This window comes from Zingiber officinale, chromosome 3A (assembly GCF_018446385.1).
Source record: "Zingiber officinale cultivar Zhangliang chromosome 3A, Zo_v1.1, whole genome shotgun sequence".
Lineage (NCBI taxonomy): Eukaryota > Viridiplantae > Streptophyta > Magnoliopsida > Zingiberales > Zingiberaceae > Zingiber > Zingiber officinale.
The window spans coordinates 26,184,784-26,207,738 of NC_055990.1; the positions used below are offsets into that span (position 1 = coordinate 26,184,784).

At 39.0% G+C, this 22,955-nt stretch overlaps 1 protein-coding gene across 2 annotated transcripts; it reads right to left on the bottom strand.

Annotated features, from left to right (window-relative positions):
* Positions 1-1,015: 1,015 nt before the first annotated feature.
* On the bottom strand, positions 1,016-20,508 carry LOC122051520 (DNA replication complex GINS protein PSF1-like). Of its 2 annotated transcripts, XM_042612699.1 has the most exons (9): positions 20,076-20,508; positions 18,955-19,016; positions 3,400-3,446; positions 3,051-3,153; positions 2,027-2,094; positions 1,830-1,943; positions 1,574-1,736; positions 1,345-1,491; positions 1,016-1,274 (listed from the first exon to the last, which is right to left on the bottom strand). In XM_042612699.1, the coding sequence occupies exons 4-9, from the start codon at positions 3,123-3,125 to the stop codon at positions 1,248-1,250; spliced, it is 594 nt and encodes a 197-aa protein (XP_042468633.1). In that variant the 5' UTR covers positions 3,126-3,153; positions 3,400-3,446; positions 18,955-19,016; positions 20,076-20,508; the 3' UTR covers positions 1,016-1,247. The 2 variants fall into 2 exon arrangements, with proteins under 2 accessions (XP_042468633.1, XP_042468634.1); XM_042612700.1 differs by lacking the exons at positions 18,955-19,016; positions 20,076-20,508 and adding an exon at positions 8,978-12,901.
* Between the last annotated feature and the right edge of the window lie 2,447 nt (positions 20,509-22,955).

The window sequence follows — 22,955 nt, forward strand, 5'->3', positions numbered from 1 at the left end:
CTTTCGTCCATAAGCTCTCTGTTTAATTCACCTTTGTTTGCTAATCTATCATTGAGGGTCAATTTCCAACAAAATAAGAAAAAAAATATAGAATAGTATTATTATTTCAAATTAAATATATTTTATTAAAAAAATAAGTTTCATAATTTTTTCATATGTTACTATTTAATTAAGAATATAGACAGTTTAATAAGGTCGGAGCGAGTTGAGAGACGGGTTAAATCATATCTCAAAAATAGAACAGGGGACACTCATTTTCGGAACAGAGGACCTCGGTACCATTTCATAAATATGGTTATTGATCCTCAGTTATACACCTGTAAAATTTGCAACCGACACAAAAATAGAAAAAATAGTAAAATAATTTCGAATTTCTGTCGTAAACCAGTATGGACCCCACGACATCGACCACTTAAACCTATCTGGACTGCTGAGCCACAAGAGGTACAATCAAGATGAGGAGTGTATGATTCCGTGACTGAAAGATAAGGTCCAGAGGTCGATCCCCGGGGTGTTATTGCCTGGGATTAACGTCTCCGCCATGCACTTTCCACCTGTGTACCTGCATTTACCTCCCTCCATATCCGTGGGACTGGCTCTATGGGGGCCGCTGATGTGGCGATTTCACTTTTTTTTTTTTTTTTTTTTTTTTTAAGAAATAATAATCTGAGATTCTATTGAGGATTCCCTGTTTAATTTCACTTACTTTTTTATTTAAGGCGACACGTTATGGAGAGTCAGTGTTTCTCTGTGAAGGTTAAAAATCAAGTTTGAAAGGCCTTCCCACGTCAAGAATGTGATTATATTAGAATAGAAATATTTCTAAATTATAATATAGATATTATCCAAATTACATCTAAAGTATTAGTAGATTATATTATCAGTGTTATAAAAATATATATCAAATGCTATTAAAATTATATCTTAAATAATATCACCATTTGTATCCCTTCTGACAATCACTTACAATCATCCACCAAGAGTATATTTGACTAATGAAAGGAATATATCCCTCTGATCTGAGACGCTAAAAGCTCTTTGATTATAAATGCATTCTCAAATGATATTACAGAAAAGGTAGACAATGAAATTGTGACTACAGCTCACCCTTCCAATGCATAGTTACCAATCCAGAAATGCTTAATATCAGTGTAATCATCTTATCATTCTGGTTGGAAAACTGGCACAAATGTAAAGCAAGAGTCGAGAAATACCTTTCTGTGATAATTTTAATTTGCAACGAGGCATTAGTCAATAAATTCTTCCAACGTACCCTGACAACAATACAAGAGTGTTGGCTAAATGGAACATTACGAGAAATGTGAAGAGTTAGATCTACAGAACCTGTGAGATGAATGGTTCAGCATCAGCACGCCTAAGAAAATGGAGAGAGTTCTTGGTGAGAGCCACTGTGTGATCACCAAGGCATACATCGCCAATATCGTCCAGCACCCTCACTCGAATATATGGATCCTTTGGAGGAACCATATCCTAAAAACATCACTCGAACCTCTTAGGAAAAGGATTGTAAGACAATTAGGCACAAATATAATGGACGATGAAAGTCACATACCACAGTCAAATCTAGATCCATTTCAGCCATGTAGGACTCTAAGGCCTCGGAGTGGTTTTTGAAATACTCAATTTCCAAATTATGCAGCTTTACTAGTATTTCTTGGGGAAGAACACTGCCTAGTTTCCATCTCAAACTCTGAATGATCGCTTCCCGGTTATATCTGTTATCAGAAGAACGAAACCAATGATGCATGTATAACTTCAGAATTCAACAATAACGTTGTGCACGAGCAAACTATATTTGTTCAAATTACATGTAAGCCATGAGACAGCGTTTGTTCCGGATCAAAGAAAGATGATGAATTACTGCACCAAAGTGGTCTTCATTCCTAGCTCTTTGTATATCTAGGTTTTGCTCCTCTATTTTCCTGATTTAGAATATAAACAAATTATCAGAGAAAAGGCACTTAATTACATGCAAGTATACTAAGGAAAGAGCACTAAAGCTTGCCTGATTAATGATTGAAGCTGCAGGTTGTGCTCATCACATTCCTTGATGACTTGTTCAAATGCATCGCTCTACAATTTTCCAGACAAGTTCTAGGTTTAAATCAGAACAAGTGAACTAGAAATAAAGTAAAAAATTTACTGGCATTACATATAAGGACAAAACAATTATTTAGAACAGTACTATCATATACGAATACATAAAGCCAAAATCATGTGCCTTGATGATGGAAAGTTCTTAATAAACACTAACTAGCAAACATTGGAATTCCAGCAAAGAATTAGAGAAATAATTGAATGTACTGCATATTACATATGTAATTGCAGTAGGGACCCGCTCGTGTGGCTGCTAAACCTGCGTGTCTGTAAGTTTGCTTCCATGTGGAAAACATGGTTTTACGCAGGTTGACATAGCAAATTGCCAAATTGGTTTTACGCGGGTTTTACTGGCCCAATTGGATAAATAAAAATGCCCGACTCAACCTATCTACTCAACTAGTTTGCTTGTATCACTTGATCTGATTAGTTAAATCCATTTGTTTGGGCTAACTCATCAACCCATTAAGTACATGTGTCTAGCTGATTCTTTTATTGATCTCAATTTTAGTTTTTAAACAATATCGTATAAAGTATTATATTTGTTAGATGTGGAATGAAACATATTATTCCTCTTATTAAGCAATATTATATTTGATAGATATCAACCCATCTAATCTGTCCGGTTCCCCATCTCTTTGGTTGAATCAAAACAAAGTGCAATTCATAAAAAAATAAAAAATCCTCCACTAATTGAATACGGCAATTTGTCTTCTGATTAGTGCTTTTTAGAAACTCTCTGAAAAAATGCTACCGCACTGATCTGTCTGGTTCCCCATCTTATTAGTGCTTTTCAGATTAATTAAGAGTTCTTTAAAAACCCTATGTTAATACAAAGAACTCTTAGTTAATCTGAGAAAAAAAATAAAGTAATTTTGTTTGTAAATAAAAATGCTACAGCCCTTGGAACAGAACAGTAAGAAATAGCTTACATTAAAGGGTGCTAATTGTCCAGCTTCACAGCATGCTTGCTCTTTCAAAAGCTGGGATGCACGCCTTCCATACATGGCCTTTAGATTGGCTCAGTTCTATGATCTAACAAATGGTTCCAAACATTGCTTTAGATTGATTTACTTCAACCGAAAATATACAAACGCAAACAGCAAAACTCAAGGATTCATTACTCTTAACACTAGAAAGAAAGCAAAACCATAATTGTTACGTCTCATTCAGGATAATTCTACCTAACAAGACAAGCATTTGATGCACACAAACCTAATGACAACAACAAATTTATGCTAACATCATGCCAAATTTTAATAAAGCAAATCATATCCCTACCAGGTAATCACAACAGTCCTAAAGGTTCAGCAACTCAACAGCCACTCCTGAAACAAGATGCAAAAGAAAAGTAGTTAACACATAAAGAATGTGTACCAAATGAATGAACTCAGGGCGTGTACATTAATTATCATCAAAAGTAATATCAAAACACAAAGCTATGCATCTAGTTGATGCAATTTTATGCTGCCAAGTCACCAACCCAGTGCATCAAAGCACCTCTACCACTGCAACACTTACTCTGTTGCACCAGAGCAGCTGGATAATGCATTAATACCACATTGATACCGCATCACTTAACATGTCTACAACCAACAAACCATCAAGTAGGTCAAGCATAGGATCTACAGGTTCTTGTAACAGTTCATTAGGCATAGTGCTACATGGTCGCACAGGTATGGCTACTGGCACTGAATTTACTTGAAAGTGCTGCAGAAGTTTGATTTCAGCCATGATCAACTAAACTCCCATGTATGAATTGGAGCCTAGTCTAAATCATCAAAAGTAAAATTAGATTTAATCCCAAATCAAACGATAAACAAAACCTTCACTGCACTTACAATTTGACTTGAGTCATCCCAAGCCACACACATATAAGACAATGGAAATTCCACCATTATCAGGAACCTCTTCCCATTGGATCACATACCAAACTCAAGACTAGGTTTGCTCCAATTTCATATATCATAAACTATATTAGAACCCAAAAGTCTTCCAGACTAATTTATTCTTTCCACGAATCAAGGTACAGGCTTTTCGAAATATAAAATAATAACAACAAAAAGGCAATCTGAAACTGAACGAATAAAAATTCTCACATTAAAAATCAAGAAAGCTTTCGCATAAATTATATGCACACAGCACAGAGAGCCAGATAGATCACTGAGAAAATCAACAGACAAGAAGTTTAAGTAGCATTGCATTTCCTTTTATTGGTTTAGATATCTAGCATCCTACTCCAATAAATAGAAATCCAGCCCAACCGATGCCTGCCATTTCACTAGTCAGCAGCAACGTCCCTTCTCCAAGCAGTTCAATATTCAACGAGGCAAAGAGAAGGAACATAAACACCTATGGATCCGGAGAAACCTCCATGGGATATGTTGTAAGCGACTGAAGTGGAGATACAAGCTCAATGAAGAAGTGGCGGTGTTTCGGCCTGGATAGTCCGGTAGAGAAGCCAAAAAAGAAAGTCTATAAATAGACAGGCGCCGAGGGTGATACATCCTTCACCTTGTGGACCAGGATCATGTAGTTGATCAACATTCACTTGTAGACATTTATGGCTGATATGAACCCCATACCAGGCCAAGTTTAGACACCATTCAACTGTGAATGCGGCCATGTAAACCGCCTACCACAACATTCGAAATGCTCCTCAAGAATTCAAATCCTGCACGATTTGGCAGTCTCCTCCTCCTTTGTTATGCCTCTGTAGATCTTCACGGTTACTATCACCTACTCAGATTGCGAAAGATGCCTATCACCTCAGCACTTACGGAGATCGGCCTCAGTGGAAACTCTCTGTAGGTAAATTACCTTCGGAGAAGAGCTCACAGCTGCATAGGTCTGTCGCAATAGCGTGTAGATCTACTCGGATGGTTAAATTGCAAGTAACAGTACCACCGTGGCTGGTCCGGAGCGCACATGAGGAGGAGATCGTGCGATGGGTCGGGCTGCTTAGTTTGATTTCTTTCCCTTACTTGAAGATCCCAAAAGAGGTTGAAGATCCCAAAAGAGGATCTTAAAGCTTACCAATTTTTGCCATTCGATCAGGAAAAAAAATGAGATAGATGATGATACCTTAACTGATCGTCGAAGAGTTTGCAAACACGATATCCGTGAAACAAGAGGGAGAGCAAAATAAGGTGACGCAGAGGAGAAAGCGCCGGTGGTGGTACGATCAAAGAAGAGGTCGGAGTTTGTCGGCGACGTGGCAAGGTTGCAGACAAGGTGGTAGGGTTTGGTTGCAGGATGTTCACACGAAGAGAGACTTTTGTCTTAACCATAAAAATCTTTTAGATTCCCTTCTCAAAATTATAATGGGCTGCAATTTACCAAAGGACGCAAATAGAGATCTAAATTTATCAAAAAGCGTACGTTACTTTGGTATTTATCAAAGAACGCACCTTTTTAAGTGCATTTCCTATTTTGTACAAATCTGACTTTTTTTTTCACTGTCATTTCTCACTCTCTTCTATTTATTTTCTATTATGCATGCAACCAATCTAATTTTTCCTCTCCGCTCTTCTCTTTCGACTTTTTTTTTTCAATGTGTGCATGCATAACATAGGCCTGATATATAAATCATATCAGGCCCACAACGTTTAGAGTTTAGTTGATTTTTTGATAACATTTTAATATATATTTTAATATATTTGGAGAAATCGAAATAATCAATAGATGACATATTTGAATTCTTTGCAACCCCATAAATCAACAGAAACTGATCCATTATTTATTTTGGCTTCTACGCAGGTGTAAAATTGTAATAATGATGAATTGACAAAAACCCTCATGCGTGGGCCTGATATGAATCATATCAAACCCAACGTATAAGAATTATTTCACTAATTTTTTCTTATTATATTTTATCATCTTTTAGAAGTTGAAATAAATAATAGATAACATATTTTAACTCCTTGCAATATTACAAATCCACATAAACTGAAATGGGTGCAATCGGAGCTCTCTAGGTCCATCAGCGGGTTTTGATCGAAACCCACTGATCGACCTAGAGACCTCAGATTGCAGTCATTTCAAGTCCTATGGATTTCTAAAATTGAAAGAAGTCCAAATATGATCTCCATTATTATTTTTGGCATTCCTAGTGGTGGACCAGAGGTTTTGAAAAACCTAAATTTCTCTCTTTCTTATTTTTCTTTTTTTTTGTTATTAGGCCTAATATCTCCCATATCTAGCCCAACGTGAGCCTGATATCTCTTCATATCAGGCCTAATAAAAAATAAAAAAAAAAGATTTAGATTTTTCAAAACCTCTGGTCCACCACTAGAAATGCCGAAAATAATAATAAAAAACATATTTGGACTCCATGCAATTTTAGAAATTCACAGGAACTGAAATGAGTGCAATCGGAGCTCTCTAGGTCCATCAGTGGATTTCGGTCAAAACCCACTGATTGACTTAGAGAGCTCCGATTGCACCCATTTCAATTCCTGTGGATTACTAATGTTGCAAGAAGTTCAAATATGCTCTCCATTATTATTTTTGACATTCCTAGTGATGGACCAGAGGTTTTGAAAAACCTAAAACGTATGGGGATTGTTTTGTTGATTCTTTCTTATTATATTTTAACATCTTTTAGAAGTTGAAATAAATAATAGATAGCATATTTTAACTCCTTGTAACAATAGAAATCTATAGAAATTGAAATGGCTGCAATCTGAGGTCTCTAGGTTAATTATTGGGTTTCGGTCAAAACCAACTGATAGACCTAGAGAACTCCGATTGCATCCATTTCAGTTTCTGTGGATTTCTATTGTTGCAAGAGATAAAATACGCTATCTATTATTTATTTCAACTTTTAAAAGATGTTAAAATATAATAAGAAAGAATCAGCAAAACAATCTCCAAACGTTTTTGGTTTTTCAAAACCTCTGGTCCACCACTAGGAATGCCAAAAATAACAATGGAGAGCATATCTGAACACCTTGCAACATTAGATTTATAAAATTGCATGGAGTCCAAATATGCTTTTTATTATTATTTTCGGCATTCCTAGTGGTGGACCAGAGGTTTTAAAAAATCTAAATCTCTCTTTCTTTCTTTTTTTTTCTTTTTTTTTGTTATTAGGCCTGATATGAAGAGATATCAGGCTCACGTTGAGCCAGATATGGGAGATATTAGGCCTAATAATAAAAAAAAAGAAAAAAAAAAGAAAGAGAGAAACTTAGGTTTTTCAAAACCTCTGATCCACCACTAAGAATGCCAAAAATAATAATGCAGAACATATTTGAACTCCTTTCAATTTTAGAAATTCATACGACCTGAAATGGCTGCAATCTAAGGTCTCTAGGTCGATCAGTGGGTTTCGATCAAAACCCGCAGATAGACCTAGAGAGCTCCGATTGCACCCATTTCAGTTTATGTGGATTTGTAATATTGCAAGGAGTTAAAATATGTTATCTATTATTTATTTCAACTTCTAAAAGATGATAAAATATAATTAAAAAAAATTAGTGAAGTAATTCCTATACGTTGGGTCTGATATGATTCATATCAGGCCCACGCATGAGGATTTTTGTTAATTCATCATTATTACAATTTTACACCTGCGTAGAAGCCAAAATAAATAATGGATCAGTTTCTGTTGATTTATGGGGTTGCAAAGAATTCAAATATGTCATCTATTGATTATTTCGATTTCTCCAAATATATTAAAATATATATTAAAATGTTATCAAAAAATCAACTAAACTCTAAACGTTGTGGGCCTGATATGATTTATATATCAGGCCTATGTTATGCATGCACGCATTGAAAAAAAAATCTAAATACCAAAGTAACGTACGCTTTTTGATAAATTTAGATCTCTACCTGCGTCCTTTGGTAAATTGCAGCCCATTATAATTTTGAGAAGGGAATCTAAAAGATTTTTATGGTTAAGACAAAAGTCTCTCTTCGTGTGAACATCCTGCAACCAAACCCTACCACCTTGTCTGCAACCTTGCCACGTCGCCGACGACCTCCGACCTCTTCTTTGATCGTACCACCACCGGCGCCTTCTCCTCCGCGTCACCTTATTTTGCTCTCCCTCTTGTTTCACGGATATCGTGTTTGCAAACTCTTCGACGATCAGTTAAGGTATCATCATCTATCTCATTTTTTTTCCTGATCGAATGGCAAAAATTGGTAAGCTTTAAGATCCTCTTTTGGGATCTTCAAGTAAGGGAAAGAAATCAAACTAAGCAGCCCGACCCATCGCACGATCTCCTCCTCATGTGCGCTCCGGACCAGCCACGGTGGTACTGTTACTTGCAATTTAACCATCCGTAAGTGCTGAGGTGATAGGCATCTTTCGCAATCTGAGTAGGTGATAGTAACCGTGAAGATCTACAGAGGCATAACAAAGGAGGAGACTGCCAAATCGTGCAGGATTTGAATTCTTGAGGAGCATTTCGAAAGTTGTGGTAGGCGGTTTACATGGTTGCATTCACAGTTGAATGGTGTCTAAACTTGGCCTGGTATGGGGTTCATATCAGCCATAAATGTCTACAAGTGAATGTTGATCAACTACATGATCCTGGTCCACAAGGTGAAAGATGTAGTCGATTCATTGACATTAAAAGAACGAGCCAGTCCCTCAGTCCTCCCCTCCCATCCCCAGAACCCAACTCGTTCGCCAGGCGCGCGCCCGGGCACGTCTGGGCGCGCCTTCGCACCTCAACGGAGGCGCGATGAGGCGACGAGGCGCGATTGCACGCGCGATCATGAACAATATCTATATTCTTAACAAAAAAAAATGAATTAGGGTACGGGGAGAAGAAAGAAACGCAAGAAGGAAAGAAGAGAACGCAAGCAGAAGAAAAGAGGGCAAGAACAAGGAAGAAGAAGAAACCTGAACCGTTCTCCGCCGCCGTTGCTGAGTCGCGCCGTCGCCCAAGTATGTGTTTTTTCCTTCTTTTTTTTGTTTTTCTGTTCTTCGATTCTTCCTCTCTTCTTCGTTTTTCTTCTGTTATCTTCTTGATATCTTCTTGATATCTTCTTCTTCTTCTTCTTCTGCTATTTCTTTTCTTCTATTTTTCTCTTCTTCTCTTCTTCGTTTCTTCTTCTTTTTTCTTTTCTGTGTTCTGGTATCTTCTTTTCTTCTTCTTTTTCTGTTTTTGCTTCTCGTTGAGTTACTTTCGTGTTCTTGCTGCTGCTTGATTTTGTTTTCTTCTTCCCGTTTTTGCTATTTTTGCAGATTGTAATCTTGCTTGCTGTCTGTTTTGCTGTTTTTTTAATCCTGTTTTATCACTTTTGCTGGTTCGTGCTACTGTCCAGTATTTCATTTGTTTTTTTCAATGTTTTTTCATTTTTTAATCCTGTTTTTCTTTTTGTTTTTTCATTTTTGTATTGCTGGTACACTGTTCTTGTTGTTGTGTTGTCCGTTTTGCTGTATTTTTGATCCTGTTCATCCGTACTGCAGATGCTATCTAGTTTGTAATTTGTTTTTTTTTCTGTTTTTTCATTTTTTTTTATTCTGTTTGCTTTTTTTCTAGTTTTTCTATTACAGGTACAGTGTTCTTGTTGTGTTGTCCGTTTTTGCTGTATTTTTGGTCTTGTTCGGGCTGCTGTCCTATTTTTCATTTGTCTTTTTGTTCTCTTTTTACCAGTACAGTGCTTTTCTATTCTTGACAGCGTTGATTTTATTTTATTTTTGATTTTTCAAGCTATTTTCTTGTTCAATTACAATTATCATGGAAGGTAGTAGTGATACTCCAACATATATATCAAAAGATCCTGGATGGAATTATTTTCAAAAAGTTAATCCGAATAACAAAAATGATTTGATTTGTAACTTTTGTCAAAAAGTTACCAAAGGGAGTATCTATCGTGCAAAACATCATCTTGTTGGAGGGATTCGAAATACTACAACTTGCAAAAAATGTCCACCTCATGTACGTGAAGAAATTAAAAATTTCATGGAGAAAAAGACGGAGAAAAGTAATCTTTCTAAACTTGCGACATTGGACTTTGAGGATGTAGACCCTCTTGGTGATGATATTGATATGGATGATATTGGAGCTAAAGTTGTGCCGCCGCCTACAAGTATAAGTACAAGTTCTAGATCAGTGAATATGCAAAAAAGACCCAGACAAATAGGTCCAATGGATACGTATTTTGCTCCTAATGTGCAAAAAAGTATCGAAAGTAGAAAGGGTAAAGAGAGACAAACTACGATAAATTAGGCATACAAGAAAGAATTGAGGGAAAAAACTTGTATGGCCATAACTGAGTGGATGTATGATGCGGCGATTCCTTTTAATGTCGTTAACTATTCAAGCTTCAAAAAGATGTTGGACTTGGTCGGCCAATATGGTATAGGTCTAAAAGGACCTAGTTATCATGAGGTGCGGGTTCCTTTTCTAAAAAAAGCTGTTGATAATGTGACAAATGATTACATTAAGTCGTGTGAAATAAAATGGGCCAAGTATGGTTGTAGTTTGATGGCAGATGGGTGGACAGACAAAAGGCACAGGACATTGATTAATTTTTTAGTGAATTCTCCTAAAGGTTCAGTTTTCATCGAATCAGTTGATGCTTCTGATTATGCAAAGACTGGAGAGAAAATATTTCAGTTGCTTGATCGATTTGTGGAGCGTGTAGGAGAAGCAAATGTTCTTCAAGTTGTTACGGATAGTGCAAGTAACAATGTGCTTGCTGGTAAGAATCTATTTAATTATTTCTTATCAATATGTGTTTTCTTATACATGTTAAGCTTATCTAGTTTTCTAACTTCTTTTATAGGAAAATTATTAGAAGCAAAAAGGTTACACTTGTATTGGACTCCTTGTGCTGCTCACTGCGTCGACTTGATCTTAGAAGATATTGAGAAATTGCCTGATTTTAAAGCAACATTGAATAAGGCAATGAGTGTGAATGCTTACATTTATGTTTGCCCAGGCATGGTAAATATGTTAAGGCAATTCACAAGACAAAAAGAGCTTTGTCGGGCGGGTGTCACAAGATTTGCTACTGCTTTTCTCACTCTTGAAAGGATGCATCTACAGAAGCAAAATTTAAGAAAAAATGTTCATTTCAAAGGATTGGAGTAAATGGGCAAAAGAAACGACGGGGAAAAAGGTAGCTAAAATCATCATGACACTTAGATTTTGGAGCAGTGTTGTGCATATTTTAAAGATATATGGTCCTTTAGTCCGTTTTCTGAGACTGGTTGATGGGGAAAGAAAACCTGCAATAGGTTATATTTATGAAGCTATGGATAGGGCAAAAGAAACAATTATGAAGGCCTTTAAGGAGAAAGAAGAGAAATATAAAGAAGTGTTTGAGATCATTGATACGAGATGGGAATGTCAACTTCATCGGCCTTTGCATGCTGCAGGACATTATTTGAATCCAGAATATTTTTATTCATACACAGATTCAAATATCTGTGGAAAAGTGGTGAATGGTTTGTTTGAAACTATGGAGAGATTGGTTCCAAGCGCTGCTGAGCAAGATAAAATCACTACTCAACTCTCTATATATCGAAAGGCAGAAGGGCTATTTGGGAGGAATGTGGCAATTAGACACAGAAGAGCATTATCTCCAGCAGAATAGTGGGAATGTTATGGAGCAAATACCCCAGAATTGCAAAAGTTTGCTATTAAAGTGCTTAGCCTCACCTGTAGTGCTTCTGGTTGTGAGCGCAATTGGAGTGTATTTGAGCAGGTATTTAATAAATATAAATGTTTAATACTATTAGTATGTTACTTTTATAAGTAGAAAATATTCTTTGCTATTTTATTATACTTATTGTGATTTTTAACATTTTATAGATTCACAGCAAAAAAAGGAATAGGCTGGCTCAGCAGCGCTTAAATGATTTGGTATTTGTGAAATATAATCGTGCCTTAAAACTTCGGTATGATGCACGTGATAAAATTAACCCCATCTCTCTGATAGATATTGATGATAGTAATGAATGGTTGAGGGATAGAATGGATGGAGAAAGTGATAATGAAGAAGATGAGTTGGTTTTTGAAGGTGATGACTTAACATGGGATGTCGTTGCTAGGGCTAGTGGAGTTGAAGAGCCTGAATATTGTACTAGAGGAAAAAATATTGCATCCATGACCTCCAGTTCACATGCTAGGCCTAAACAAGTTGAGAAGGGAAATATATCTTCCTCTATGAGACACTCATCTCTAAGACTTAGAGATGAAGAAGAAGAAGAAGAAATTGAATTTGAAGAAGATGAAGATAAAGAAGAAGAATACAATGAGGATGATCTTGAGCTTGATGATTAATTTGGCTTATTACGCTTGTTTTGATGAACTTTGTTAATTTAAATTAGAAAGTTGAAACTTGAAAGTTTGAAACTTTTATTAATTTTATTATGGTGTTGTTTTGCTTCTCATATTTAATATTGATATGTGTGGAATATTAATAGTTATCATATTTGACATATTATATGAATGTGTTAATAGTTTAGTAGTTATCAACCTCATGTTCAAGAGGCGCGCGCCTCGGGCTCTAGTAGCCCCTTTGCGCCTCGGTGCGCCTCGCGCCTCTAAGAACACTGCTTACAACATATCCCATGGAGGTTTCTCCGGATCCTTAGGTGTTTATGTTCCATCTCTATGCCTCGTTGAATATCGATCTGCTTGGAGAAGGGACGTTGCGGCGACTAGTGCCAGGTTGCAATGCTGCTGACTAGTGAAATGACACTTTCCCTTTTTATCCGTTGGAGATTTAAATGGTTCCTCCAACGCAATCCATTGGTTCCAATTCATTTGGAACCACATCTCCATGAGCTTCCTCCAATAATCGAAGTCCTCGCGCTCGTATGGAAGTGGGAATCGGATGTCCCATCCGAGAGGTCCCTCCGACTCCATCTTCTCCCTCTAGTCGCTCTCTTGGCGATTAGTCCAACAAGAGCTCACCTAGCTCTGATACCACTTGTTGGAACCTTGACGTCGCTAGAGGGGGGTGAATAGCTTCTCACCTAAATCGTCGCTTCCTACAATGGTTAGTATGCAGAGCGGGATACAAAAACAAATACTAACAAAAGAAAGCAAACCTAGCACATTGATTTAACGTGGTTCGGATATAAAGCTCCAACTCCACGGCTGTCCGTAAGGTAGACGATGTCGATCCGTCGGTGGATGATTCCCCGGAGAACTTCTGGCTAGCTTGTGTAGCTCCTTGTGGGTGGAGAAACCTCACCACAAACTCACCAAGACCTTTTGGACACAAGGGAAACCTTGAGCACTTTTGTGACTACTAATTAGGCTTTAACCAAGTCTAATTTCGACACCTTGGCCGACCATCCCAAGCTCCTTATAGAGTTTGGAAGAAAACAGTTCTGCTGTTTTACCGTTACCAGTCGACTGGTCCTTGTACCAGTGGACTAGTGTCAGCCCAACGGCTCTCTCAACGACTCTTTATCAGTCGACTGCAACAGTACACCAGTCGACTGTTACATTGCACCAGTCGATTACTACAGTACTGCTACAGTGCACTACATTACACACTTGAATTTTACCCCGTGTACATTCACTCAGCACTCGTCTGACCAACCTAGACCTAGCCTTCTAGCCTCCTCCATCAGCCTTGCGTCCCTCGGATATCTACCTATCCTTCACGTCTTGCCTTCTGGAGCTTCCATCGGTCATGTCATTGTTGTCGGGTCTTCCTTTGCCAAGAGGTCACACCTCCGGGACTTCATCCATTGCCAAGTCATACTAGTGTCGGGCCACAAGTCAGGTGCAATAGGTATAACGCACGATTAACATACCTGTCATAAACAAAGAACAAAAGTTACCCTATCCTAGTTGCAAGACAACAAGAGAATAAAACATAAATGAAAGTTCGAATAGGAGAGTGCAGCTCACTACACAGATCACTGATACATGTGGAAAACTCTACATTTGAGTGAAGGAAATGTACACTCAGGTATATAGCATACAATAATTAGTTTGCTTAGTAGGTTGAAACATGACAATCAACAAGGGACATAGAAATATAGGGTTACACTTCAGATAATGTTACTAACGACTCTATATAACGTGTTTGCTGCCATGCCACTTGTGGTATCCACAAAAAGATGTTATATAAATCAGAGTTATATACAAATGCTAATAAAGTTATATCTTAGATGCTAAATACTACCAAATATCTTAGATGCAATGGATGACTACCATAACATTAAGCTATTAAAGAGTTAGTATCAATGAACTGGATATATGGATGACAAACCAAATGAAGTTCATGATTATTATAATCATATCAAAACTTGGAGACATGTATTCATATGTTATATCTAGTGGTGTATGTTCAGTTCCTAATGGTGAATTGAGATATATTGAAGGACATGTGGAGAAACCAATTTTTAGTACCATTTGCCTTGGGAGAATTATTTAATTTGACTTTTGGAACAACACTATGACGTCGATCTCACGAGGATACTACAAGAAATAATTCTTTCTCATCCGATGTACAGTTTTTCTTTTGGTATTAGCAAGATGGTCAAAATGCTTATAACAATTTGCATCGTATTGCTTCCAAATATTTATATATATTTTTAAATAGTATAAATTTATATTTAAAAGTAATTCTATACTAAAACCGTATCAACATGATATACTATCAAACACCTATCATGTAAAATATAAAAAAAGGACGAATAACCATAAGAGAATTTTTAAAAAATTTTAGAAATTTTTTGAGAATTTTTCAAAATTTGTATGATGAGTTTAAGGGATCAAATATTGACTCCAAAAAAGCCTGTTTAGACTACCCATTAAACGAGAAAATATTTTATTTTTCTTTTCATTTTTCTTTTCTTTTTCTTCTCCCCTCACCCGACGCCGTGCCCGACTCCTCTTTCTCTTCTCCTTCCTCCCCGAGTTGATCCCCTTCCTCTTCCTCTTCCTCTTCCTCTTCCTCTTCCCCTTTGCTCCCGCGACACCAAAGTCGTACCTCTCATCTTCTCGTCTCTGCCCTAGAGACTCTACCCCGATTTCCCCTCTCCGACGGCCTTTTCTTTCCTCTTTTTCGATCAGTCACTCTTCTCTGCCGACACGAGCAACTCGCGGAGCATCCCTCTGCCCTAGCTCCAGACGAGTTCTCGTCGTCCTGATCTGAGGTGCGACGCCTGTTGCCCTAGCCTGAATCTGCCGCCGCCGCTGCGAGGACTGCGCCAACCCTCGCTGGAGCGACTGAGTTCCCATTCCCTCTACCCTAGCGCCGGCAGCTCGGTCCACTCCCACCTCCGGCCACTACAAGAGCAAGCCAAGCAGTGTCGAGCCTTCTTCTCGCGTCTCTGCTCGACACTGCCGAAGCCGTCATCGCCGTGTCCTAGTTTCCAATCTCCGCCGCACCTCTGCACATCGCTGTCTCTGCTTGTGCTTGTACCGTCCCCAGTAGATCTCAAGGGTCTTGGGGCTTAAAGCGCAAAGCGCAAGGCGAAGCGCGGGCTTTACGGAAAAGAACATAATAAACAAAAGGGCTATTATATCTATTAAAAAAACTTTCAAAATGTCTTTGAAAATCCAAATAACCATAAACAAAATATTCTTTGATGAAGTTGCAGATTACAAAATATTTTTTATATATATTTTATATATTTAAATCTGATTTATATGTATTAATTGAAGTTATTAGATTTTTTATTTTAAATATATTTTTTATATGTTTAAATAATTAAATCTGATTTATAATTAATAAAGTTTATTAGATTTTTTTTTTAAATATTAAGGTTAAATTTTAAATAATTAAATCTAGTTTAAAATTAATAAGATTATTAGATTTTTAAAATATTTTTGATACATTTAATTAAAATTTAAATAATTAAATCTGATTTAGAAATTAGAATTAATAATATTTATTAGATTTTTGTTTATTTTAAATAATTTTTATATATTTAAATCTGATTTATATAAATTAATGCAATTTATTAAATTTTTTAAAATTTTAATTTATTTTTTATATCTTTAAATTAAATTTATATGAATTAATAAACTTTATCAATTTTTTTATATTTTTAATTTCGTTTATATATTTAAATTTGATTTAATAAAATCAAACTTTTTCTCCTCCACTGTTTCACGCGAGTTCGACCACGGCGATGCCATCGCGATGCCCGCGACGTCGCCAGAGCCGTCGCCGGAGGCCACCGACGTCGCCGGAGGCGTCGCGGGAAGCCTCCGGCGGCGTCGCAGGAAGCCTCCGGCGTCGGAGAACTCCCGCGACGCCGCTGGAGGCGTCGGGTCCCTCTCGCGACGCCGCTGGAGGAGTCGGGGACCTCCCGCGACGCAGCTGGAGGCGTCGGAGGCCTCCCGCGACGCCTCCGACGCCGCCGAATGCATCCCGCGACGCCGCCGGAGGCGATCGCAGAATGGCCAGGATGCTTCAAACTGAATTTAAGTAATAGAAATTGAAAACTTACCTGCAGGCGACGCGTGAAGAAGCAGCAGCACACGTGAAGAAGCAGCCACGCCAAATCCGTCTAGTTGCAGCAGCGGCGGACGCAACGAACAGCCGCGGGAGACGAAGAGACAGGTTTAAAGAGATTAATTAGGGCTTTAAATAAAATGTAAAACAAAAAAGGAAACTTTTAGGGTCGCACAGAAGAGCTGCGCTTCGCTCGCTTCTGCGCGAAGCGCAGCGACGCGCGCGCTTCTTAAACCTGCTGCGCTTCCACGTTCTCGGAAGCGCAAGGGCTGCGCCTCGCTTCGCTTTGCGCTTAAGCGAGCGAAGCGAGCGCTTTTGACAACTATGGACCCTGCACCACCACAAAGGCTTTCGAATATCAACGGAGGGGAAGTTACAAATCTGATTTAGGGTAAGATATGGATGATATCAGATTGATAGGAATTGGAGTTGCATTTTCTATATAGGTTTGTAGAGGTTGAGTTTTGATTTTAGTTGTACTAACTAAGAGTGATTGTTTCTGGCAGTGAGATTCGTTCCTGGCAGCAAGTTGTCTCTGCTGTGGATTAGTTGGGCTATCAGGAATCGTTGCTGTAGAGAGGAGAAGGAACAGTAAGGTATCGAGACTTGGTTTAGTGGAATGATATGGTTGATTTCTTCGGATTAACAAATGGTTAATTATATAATTACTTAATAGCCTTGGTTAATTACATGGTTATCTAATTAAAAGGAGAAATGAATTAGGATTTTGGGTAAATAAGGATTTGATTTAGTTATTTTGTTTATAATAAAACTTAACTATACTGTATGATATATTACAGGTCTCTGATTTGTGACGCGCTGCTTTGCGTGGGATTACCTTTGGCACACGCTATATTGGAGGTGGGTACCTTGACTTATCTTTTTTGATAATGTCATGTTGATATGCTTAGTAGGTTATAACCTCTAGTAATAAATATGTCCGTCCTTGCTTCGGTATATCACTACATGATACCTGTTGCATGCTTTCATCTGTTTTGCATTTATGATTCCTTATTGCCTTGATTATTTATGCTCATAGTGGTAGTGGCATATCATGCTTTACGATACAACGGACTGGTCATTTACCATATCTGGCATATGTATCTAGATCTGATTATTTCATGCTTAATGTCATGCACCATCTCGCATGATTGCATGCTGAGCGATCGGGAGCTCCATTATTGTTGAGCACATTGCCAGTATATGGATTTGCACACACAACCACTCATGGGTTTGTGGTATATCAGGCAGGGTGTGTGGCAATTTGTTCTGTCAGTGCTCCGTTGGTCCACTCATGGGTAGCGTGACGCAGCGTGGTAACACGTTAGGGATCCCTCTTCTGGATTGTCTAAGGGAGATGAGAGCATTGCACTCTCCCACTTATGATTTGGAGTAGGAGGATAGGTGTACTCCGACAACATCCTTGTTGAAGCAATCTAGTGACCCTAGGTTTTGATATTTGAGCAAAGGTTAAGTTAGTTTTATTGTTATATTTGATATGTATTGTGAGTGTATAGGATACAGGTACAACAAAAAAAGTCCAAGTGTGATCTTGGCAAAGGAGGAAAGTCCAATGATGAGTCTCGGCAGTGTAAGTCCAAGCATGTAGTCTTGGCAATATAAGTCCAAGTATGACTTGGCAATGGATGAAGTCCCGAAAGTGTGACCTCTTGGCAAAGGAAGACCCGACAACAATAGCATGACCGATAGAAGCTCCAGAAGGCAAGATGTGAAGGATGGATAGACATCCGAGGTACGCAAGGCTGATGGAGGAGGCTAGAAGGCTAGGTCTAGGTTGGTCAAACGAAGACGAGTGCTGAGTGAATGTACACAGGGTAAAATTCAAGTGTGTAATGTAGTGTACTGTAGCAGTACTATAACGTTACTGTAACAGTACTGTAGTAATCGACTGGTGCACTGTAACAGTCGACTGGTGTACTGTAGCAGTCGACTGATAAAGAACCGTTGAAAGAGCCGTTGGGCTGGCACTAGTCGGCTGGTGCAAGAACGACTGGTAACGGTAAAACAACAGAACTGTTTTCTTCCAATCTCTATATGAAGGAGTTTGGGATGGTCGGCCAAGGTGACGAAATTAGACTTGGTTAAAGCATAATTAGTAGTCAGCATGCTCCATACGGCAACAGTCATCATATAAACATAAGCAAAATCAAACAAAAGGTATGCTACATAAAGCCAGTATGCTCCATACGGTACATAAGTAAACAACAAACAAAACATACAAGGTTGGTATCTAGTATCTGCTAAATATCATTGATAACAAGAGACTGTATAGATATGGAAACGAATATCTCAAAGATCACGTGAAAGTATCAAACGCAGGAAAATAAGAGTGAAATCAAGGTAAAATAGTTCTTATTCAAAATAGCTTATGCACTAAGTTCAAAGAACTAAAGAATCAAAGTAAGAAGTACTCGCCTTTACTGTGAAGATCATGTCAAACCATCCCAACGTCAAATCACCCGTACCAAATCAGAATCCTGCAAACACATGATGCATATTACAGCTATGTCAAACATGCACCAGTTAACTAAACTCATCATGAATTAGGTGGCTAACCTATAACCAAATCTGATCAAGGAAAACCCTAATTTAATAAAACAAAAAAAAACAGAATCGCATATCAAACCAATTCCGCTATGCGAAAACATTACAACCTCGAAGTCAATCTGTCAACAATCGAATCAGCTACTAGAAGCCCGAAACCATCATGAAAATAAAACGACCATGGAGACACATCCCCAACCCATTCAAATCTATCTTAGAGTTCAAAAATCATCTCGGAGAACCATTCACAACATTGAAATCCTAAGCATTCCTAACCAATTTCGTTCAAAATCCAAAGACACCGCAAGGTAGCAAGATCAATATCACAAAGTAGAAACACAACTCCTAACCCAACAAGTTATGTCCAAAATCTGAAACTAGCCCTACAAGGAAAATCCAAACCCTTCACAAAGAGCATGAACTTCATTTAAATCAATTCATAACCTACTAAATCTATCCATAAGACCAAAGATTGCATTAAAGTCTCCCAATTTAGTTCTCACAATACATAGCTAATCCAAGAGCTAACACAACAAAACCATGGCCATTCGCAGAAACAAAATAGCATTAAATTACATCCACCCAAAAACCACAGCAATTCGCAGAAACAGAACAACCTTGAAATGAAATCCTCATCATCCCAAGTTATGCAATAAAGCAGTACACCTTTGAATTAAATCCACAGAGAAACCACAATTTATCGAAGAAACAGCACATCATCGAATCGAACCTACACATTCCCAAATTCGTTCTAAGTTACTGAAGCAATAGGTCACAAGAACATCATCGATCATGGTCCCAAATCTGTTCAACAATTTCGAAGCAATAGATCAACAAGGGCATCATCGATCAAGGCTTAAAACTTCTACAACAAGAATTGACCGAAACCCAACTAGTGAGAAGAACGCAGCACATCAAATTCAATCAAAAGCCCCAAATCCACATCTAACTAGAGAATAGCTACAACAAGATGAGATCGAACCATGGCTTACCCCTTATCCAGATTAGTGAAGAGGAAGGAGGATCGGGAGACTCATTCACCCCCTAACCTAGGTCTAGGTCTGCGACGGGTCGACGTGGTTGGCGGCGTCTGTGGTTCTTGCGTGAGGGAGCGAGGTTCGGCGAGGGCAGAGGAGGCGGCACTGCGGTGCTCGCGTGAGGGAGCGATCGCGGCTGTGGTGGCCGCGTGAGAATAGAACCCGGCTACTGTGGTGATCGCGCGCAAGGAAAGAAGTAGACCGGCGACTGGGGCTTGAGAGAAGAAGAAGGCCGACGACGTCTGGGGTGCCCGCGCGAGGGAGAGCCGGCGTCGCAAGGTGTCCGCGTGAGGAGGAGCGGCCGTCGGGGTGCGGGGTTCGCGAGAAGAGAGGAGCGGCGATGTGCAAAGTTAGGGCATGGGAAGGTGCTCTTATAACCTAGGGAAATTTTAATTAAACATTAGATCTGTTTCTCAATCAACTCCCACCTCCGGATACTCCTAACAGATTTTTATCGGGTCCATTAATGTATCCTCTCTAAATGCATCATACAAGCTCCAATTAAATCCCAGAAAAATTCTAAAAATTCTGTTAAGATTATTTGTCAATTAACCCTATTTTTAATTATTATTCTATTATCGTATTTTACAACCGCCACCTCCAGCTGCACGACATTTCACCCATCGATCGCTCCTACGTGACCCGATCCTATGGGACTGCCGAATTTGAGCAGGGTCCACCACACTTGACGGTGGGCCCACTTCCTCGGAGTCCAAGTAAAGAATCTTTGCTATTAGTAATACCCACTCAAAAATAAAGCAAGCGAAGCAGTTTGGGTAAGGGCATCCACAGTCGTAGAACCTTTCCATGAACTCTTTCGTTGTCACATCTACGCCACGTCAAAAGTAAAATACCACACATCTCTCCGCTATTAAAAAAAACTCTAACCAACTTTTTTATAGGTCCCATATTTTTTCATTATATTTTACTTTATATATAAATAAATTTTAAATTCATAAATTACCATTAAATAATATTAATAATTAAAAAATAAATTACATTATTTGAAATAAAAGACCTAAAATAAAAAAAATTATTAACTTTTTGAATTTAAATTAAAATAATTATATTAATTAAAAATTAAAAATAAAAGGAAAGAAGAAGCTGCTCCTAGTTTTGGGAGCCGCTTCTTCCCAAAAATGAGGGAGCTCCCTTCCACTATGGGAGGGAGCTCCTTCCCACCTGCCACATAAGGAGCTCCTATTGTGGATGTTCTAAAAAATAGCCTCGACAACTATTTATTCCCGCGTTATTTATAAATTTAAAAATTCAATAATTTAGATATATTTTCCGTACAATTATTTTCTTTCTTTGTTTTCCCCTTCATTCTCGGTCTGCTAATTGTGCTCTCGCTCGCCCGGCCACTGACCCTCCTTCAGCCGGCACGGCAAGATATTTCGTCGAACGCCTGACCTTCCATTTCTCCCTCCGTCCGATACGATCAAGAGATTGTGATGATGGTGTAGGACCGTGATCGTTCGATAGAGGGGGGGTGAATATCGATTCGAAAATTCGAGTGTAAAAGTACGCAGCGGAAAAGTAAATGAACACAATTGATTTTACTTCGTTCGGAGCCTGTGACGACTCCTACTCGAAGGTCCGTGGTCCTTGACCACTTTCGTTGAGCAATCACTAGCAATTCGAATGTGATTACAAAAAAGAGTACAAGAAATGCTAATGAAATAAAGCACAAAGCTGTACCGACAGAAAAGAAAACTTAAGGAGCAAGGGCGCGTTGTCGGAGCTTTGTTAGCGTCGCTGGAGCACAGAGCAGCAAAGCAATCTGGGAATTCTGAGAAATGTTGTTTTTTGGAAGCTCCACCCCTGGGGCTTCTTTTATATGCTGTTCCGGGCGCCTGGATCCCTTCCGAGCGCCCTGGTGCGACGTGGTAAGTCCAGTCAGGATGCTCCACGTGGCGAGGCGACGCAGAGGATAAAACTTGCCTCCGAGCGCCCGGATCCCCTCCGGGCGCCCGGATCCCCTCCGGGCGCTCGGACCACCTTTTTCCAGAGATTCCTTCACCTACAGAACAAGGTTAGTCCGAGGCAAAATATACCCTGCAACACGGATTGTTAGCAAAATGAATTAACAGAAAAAGTATGACTTAGATTCCGTCTTTCCGAGACCGGAATCTAGTCACGATCTCGACTTAGATATCCAAAATGGATCTAAGCCGGATCGACGCCTAATGTTCCCTTCCCGGGAACGCGTCCTCGCAATCACTCCCCTCCAGTGACTTACCTTACTTACCTGCCAGACGTCCGGTCAGCCCTTCGACCCGTCTGGACTTCTTGCCAGCTATCCGGTCAGCCCGTCGACCTAGCTGGACTTCTTGCCAAGCGTCTGGTCAGCCCGTCGACCCGCTTGGACTTCTCGCCAGCTATCCGGTCTGCCCGTCGACCTAGCTGGACTTCTTGCCAAGCGTCTGGTCAGCCCGTCGACCCGCTTGGACTTCTCGCCAGCTATCCGGTCAGCCCGTCGACCTAGCTGGACTTCTTGCCAGACATCCGGTCAGCCCGTCGACCTGTCTGAACTTATCCTGCACACTCGATCAGAGTGTTAGATCAACAATAAATCTAACTTAACCTATTTGTCATTTATCAAAACCTGGGTTAAATCGTTAGTGCTAACCGCACCAACAATCTCCCCCTTTTTGATGGAATGACAACCTGGTTAAGTTAGTGAAGACATTTGCAAAAAAAAATAGATAACATCATTATGTGGAGGTTTTTTTAAGTTAGTTTATATTTTCAATTGGTTTGGCTAACTTAACCCACCTAACCCTCCCCCTTTGGCATTCATCAAAAATAAGCATGTTTAAAAATATAGACTTC

Coding starts and splice junctions, on each gene's coding strand:
- LOC122051520 (XM_042612699.1), bottom strand. CDS start 3,125: ATGTATGGAAGGCGTGCATCCCAGCTTTTGAAAGAGCAAGCATGCTGT. Junction 1,737..1,829: donor CGCTGTCTCATGGCTTACAT/GTAATTTGAACA, acceptor TTCTGATAACAG/ATATAACCGGGAAGCGATCA. Junction 1,275..1,344: donor CTGAACCATTCATCTCACAG/GTTCTGTAGATC, acceptor TATTGTTGTCAG/GGTACGTTGGAAGAATTTAT.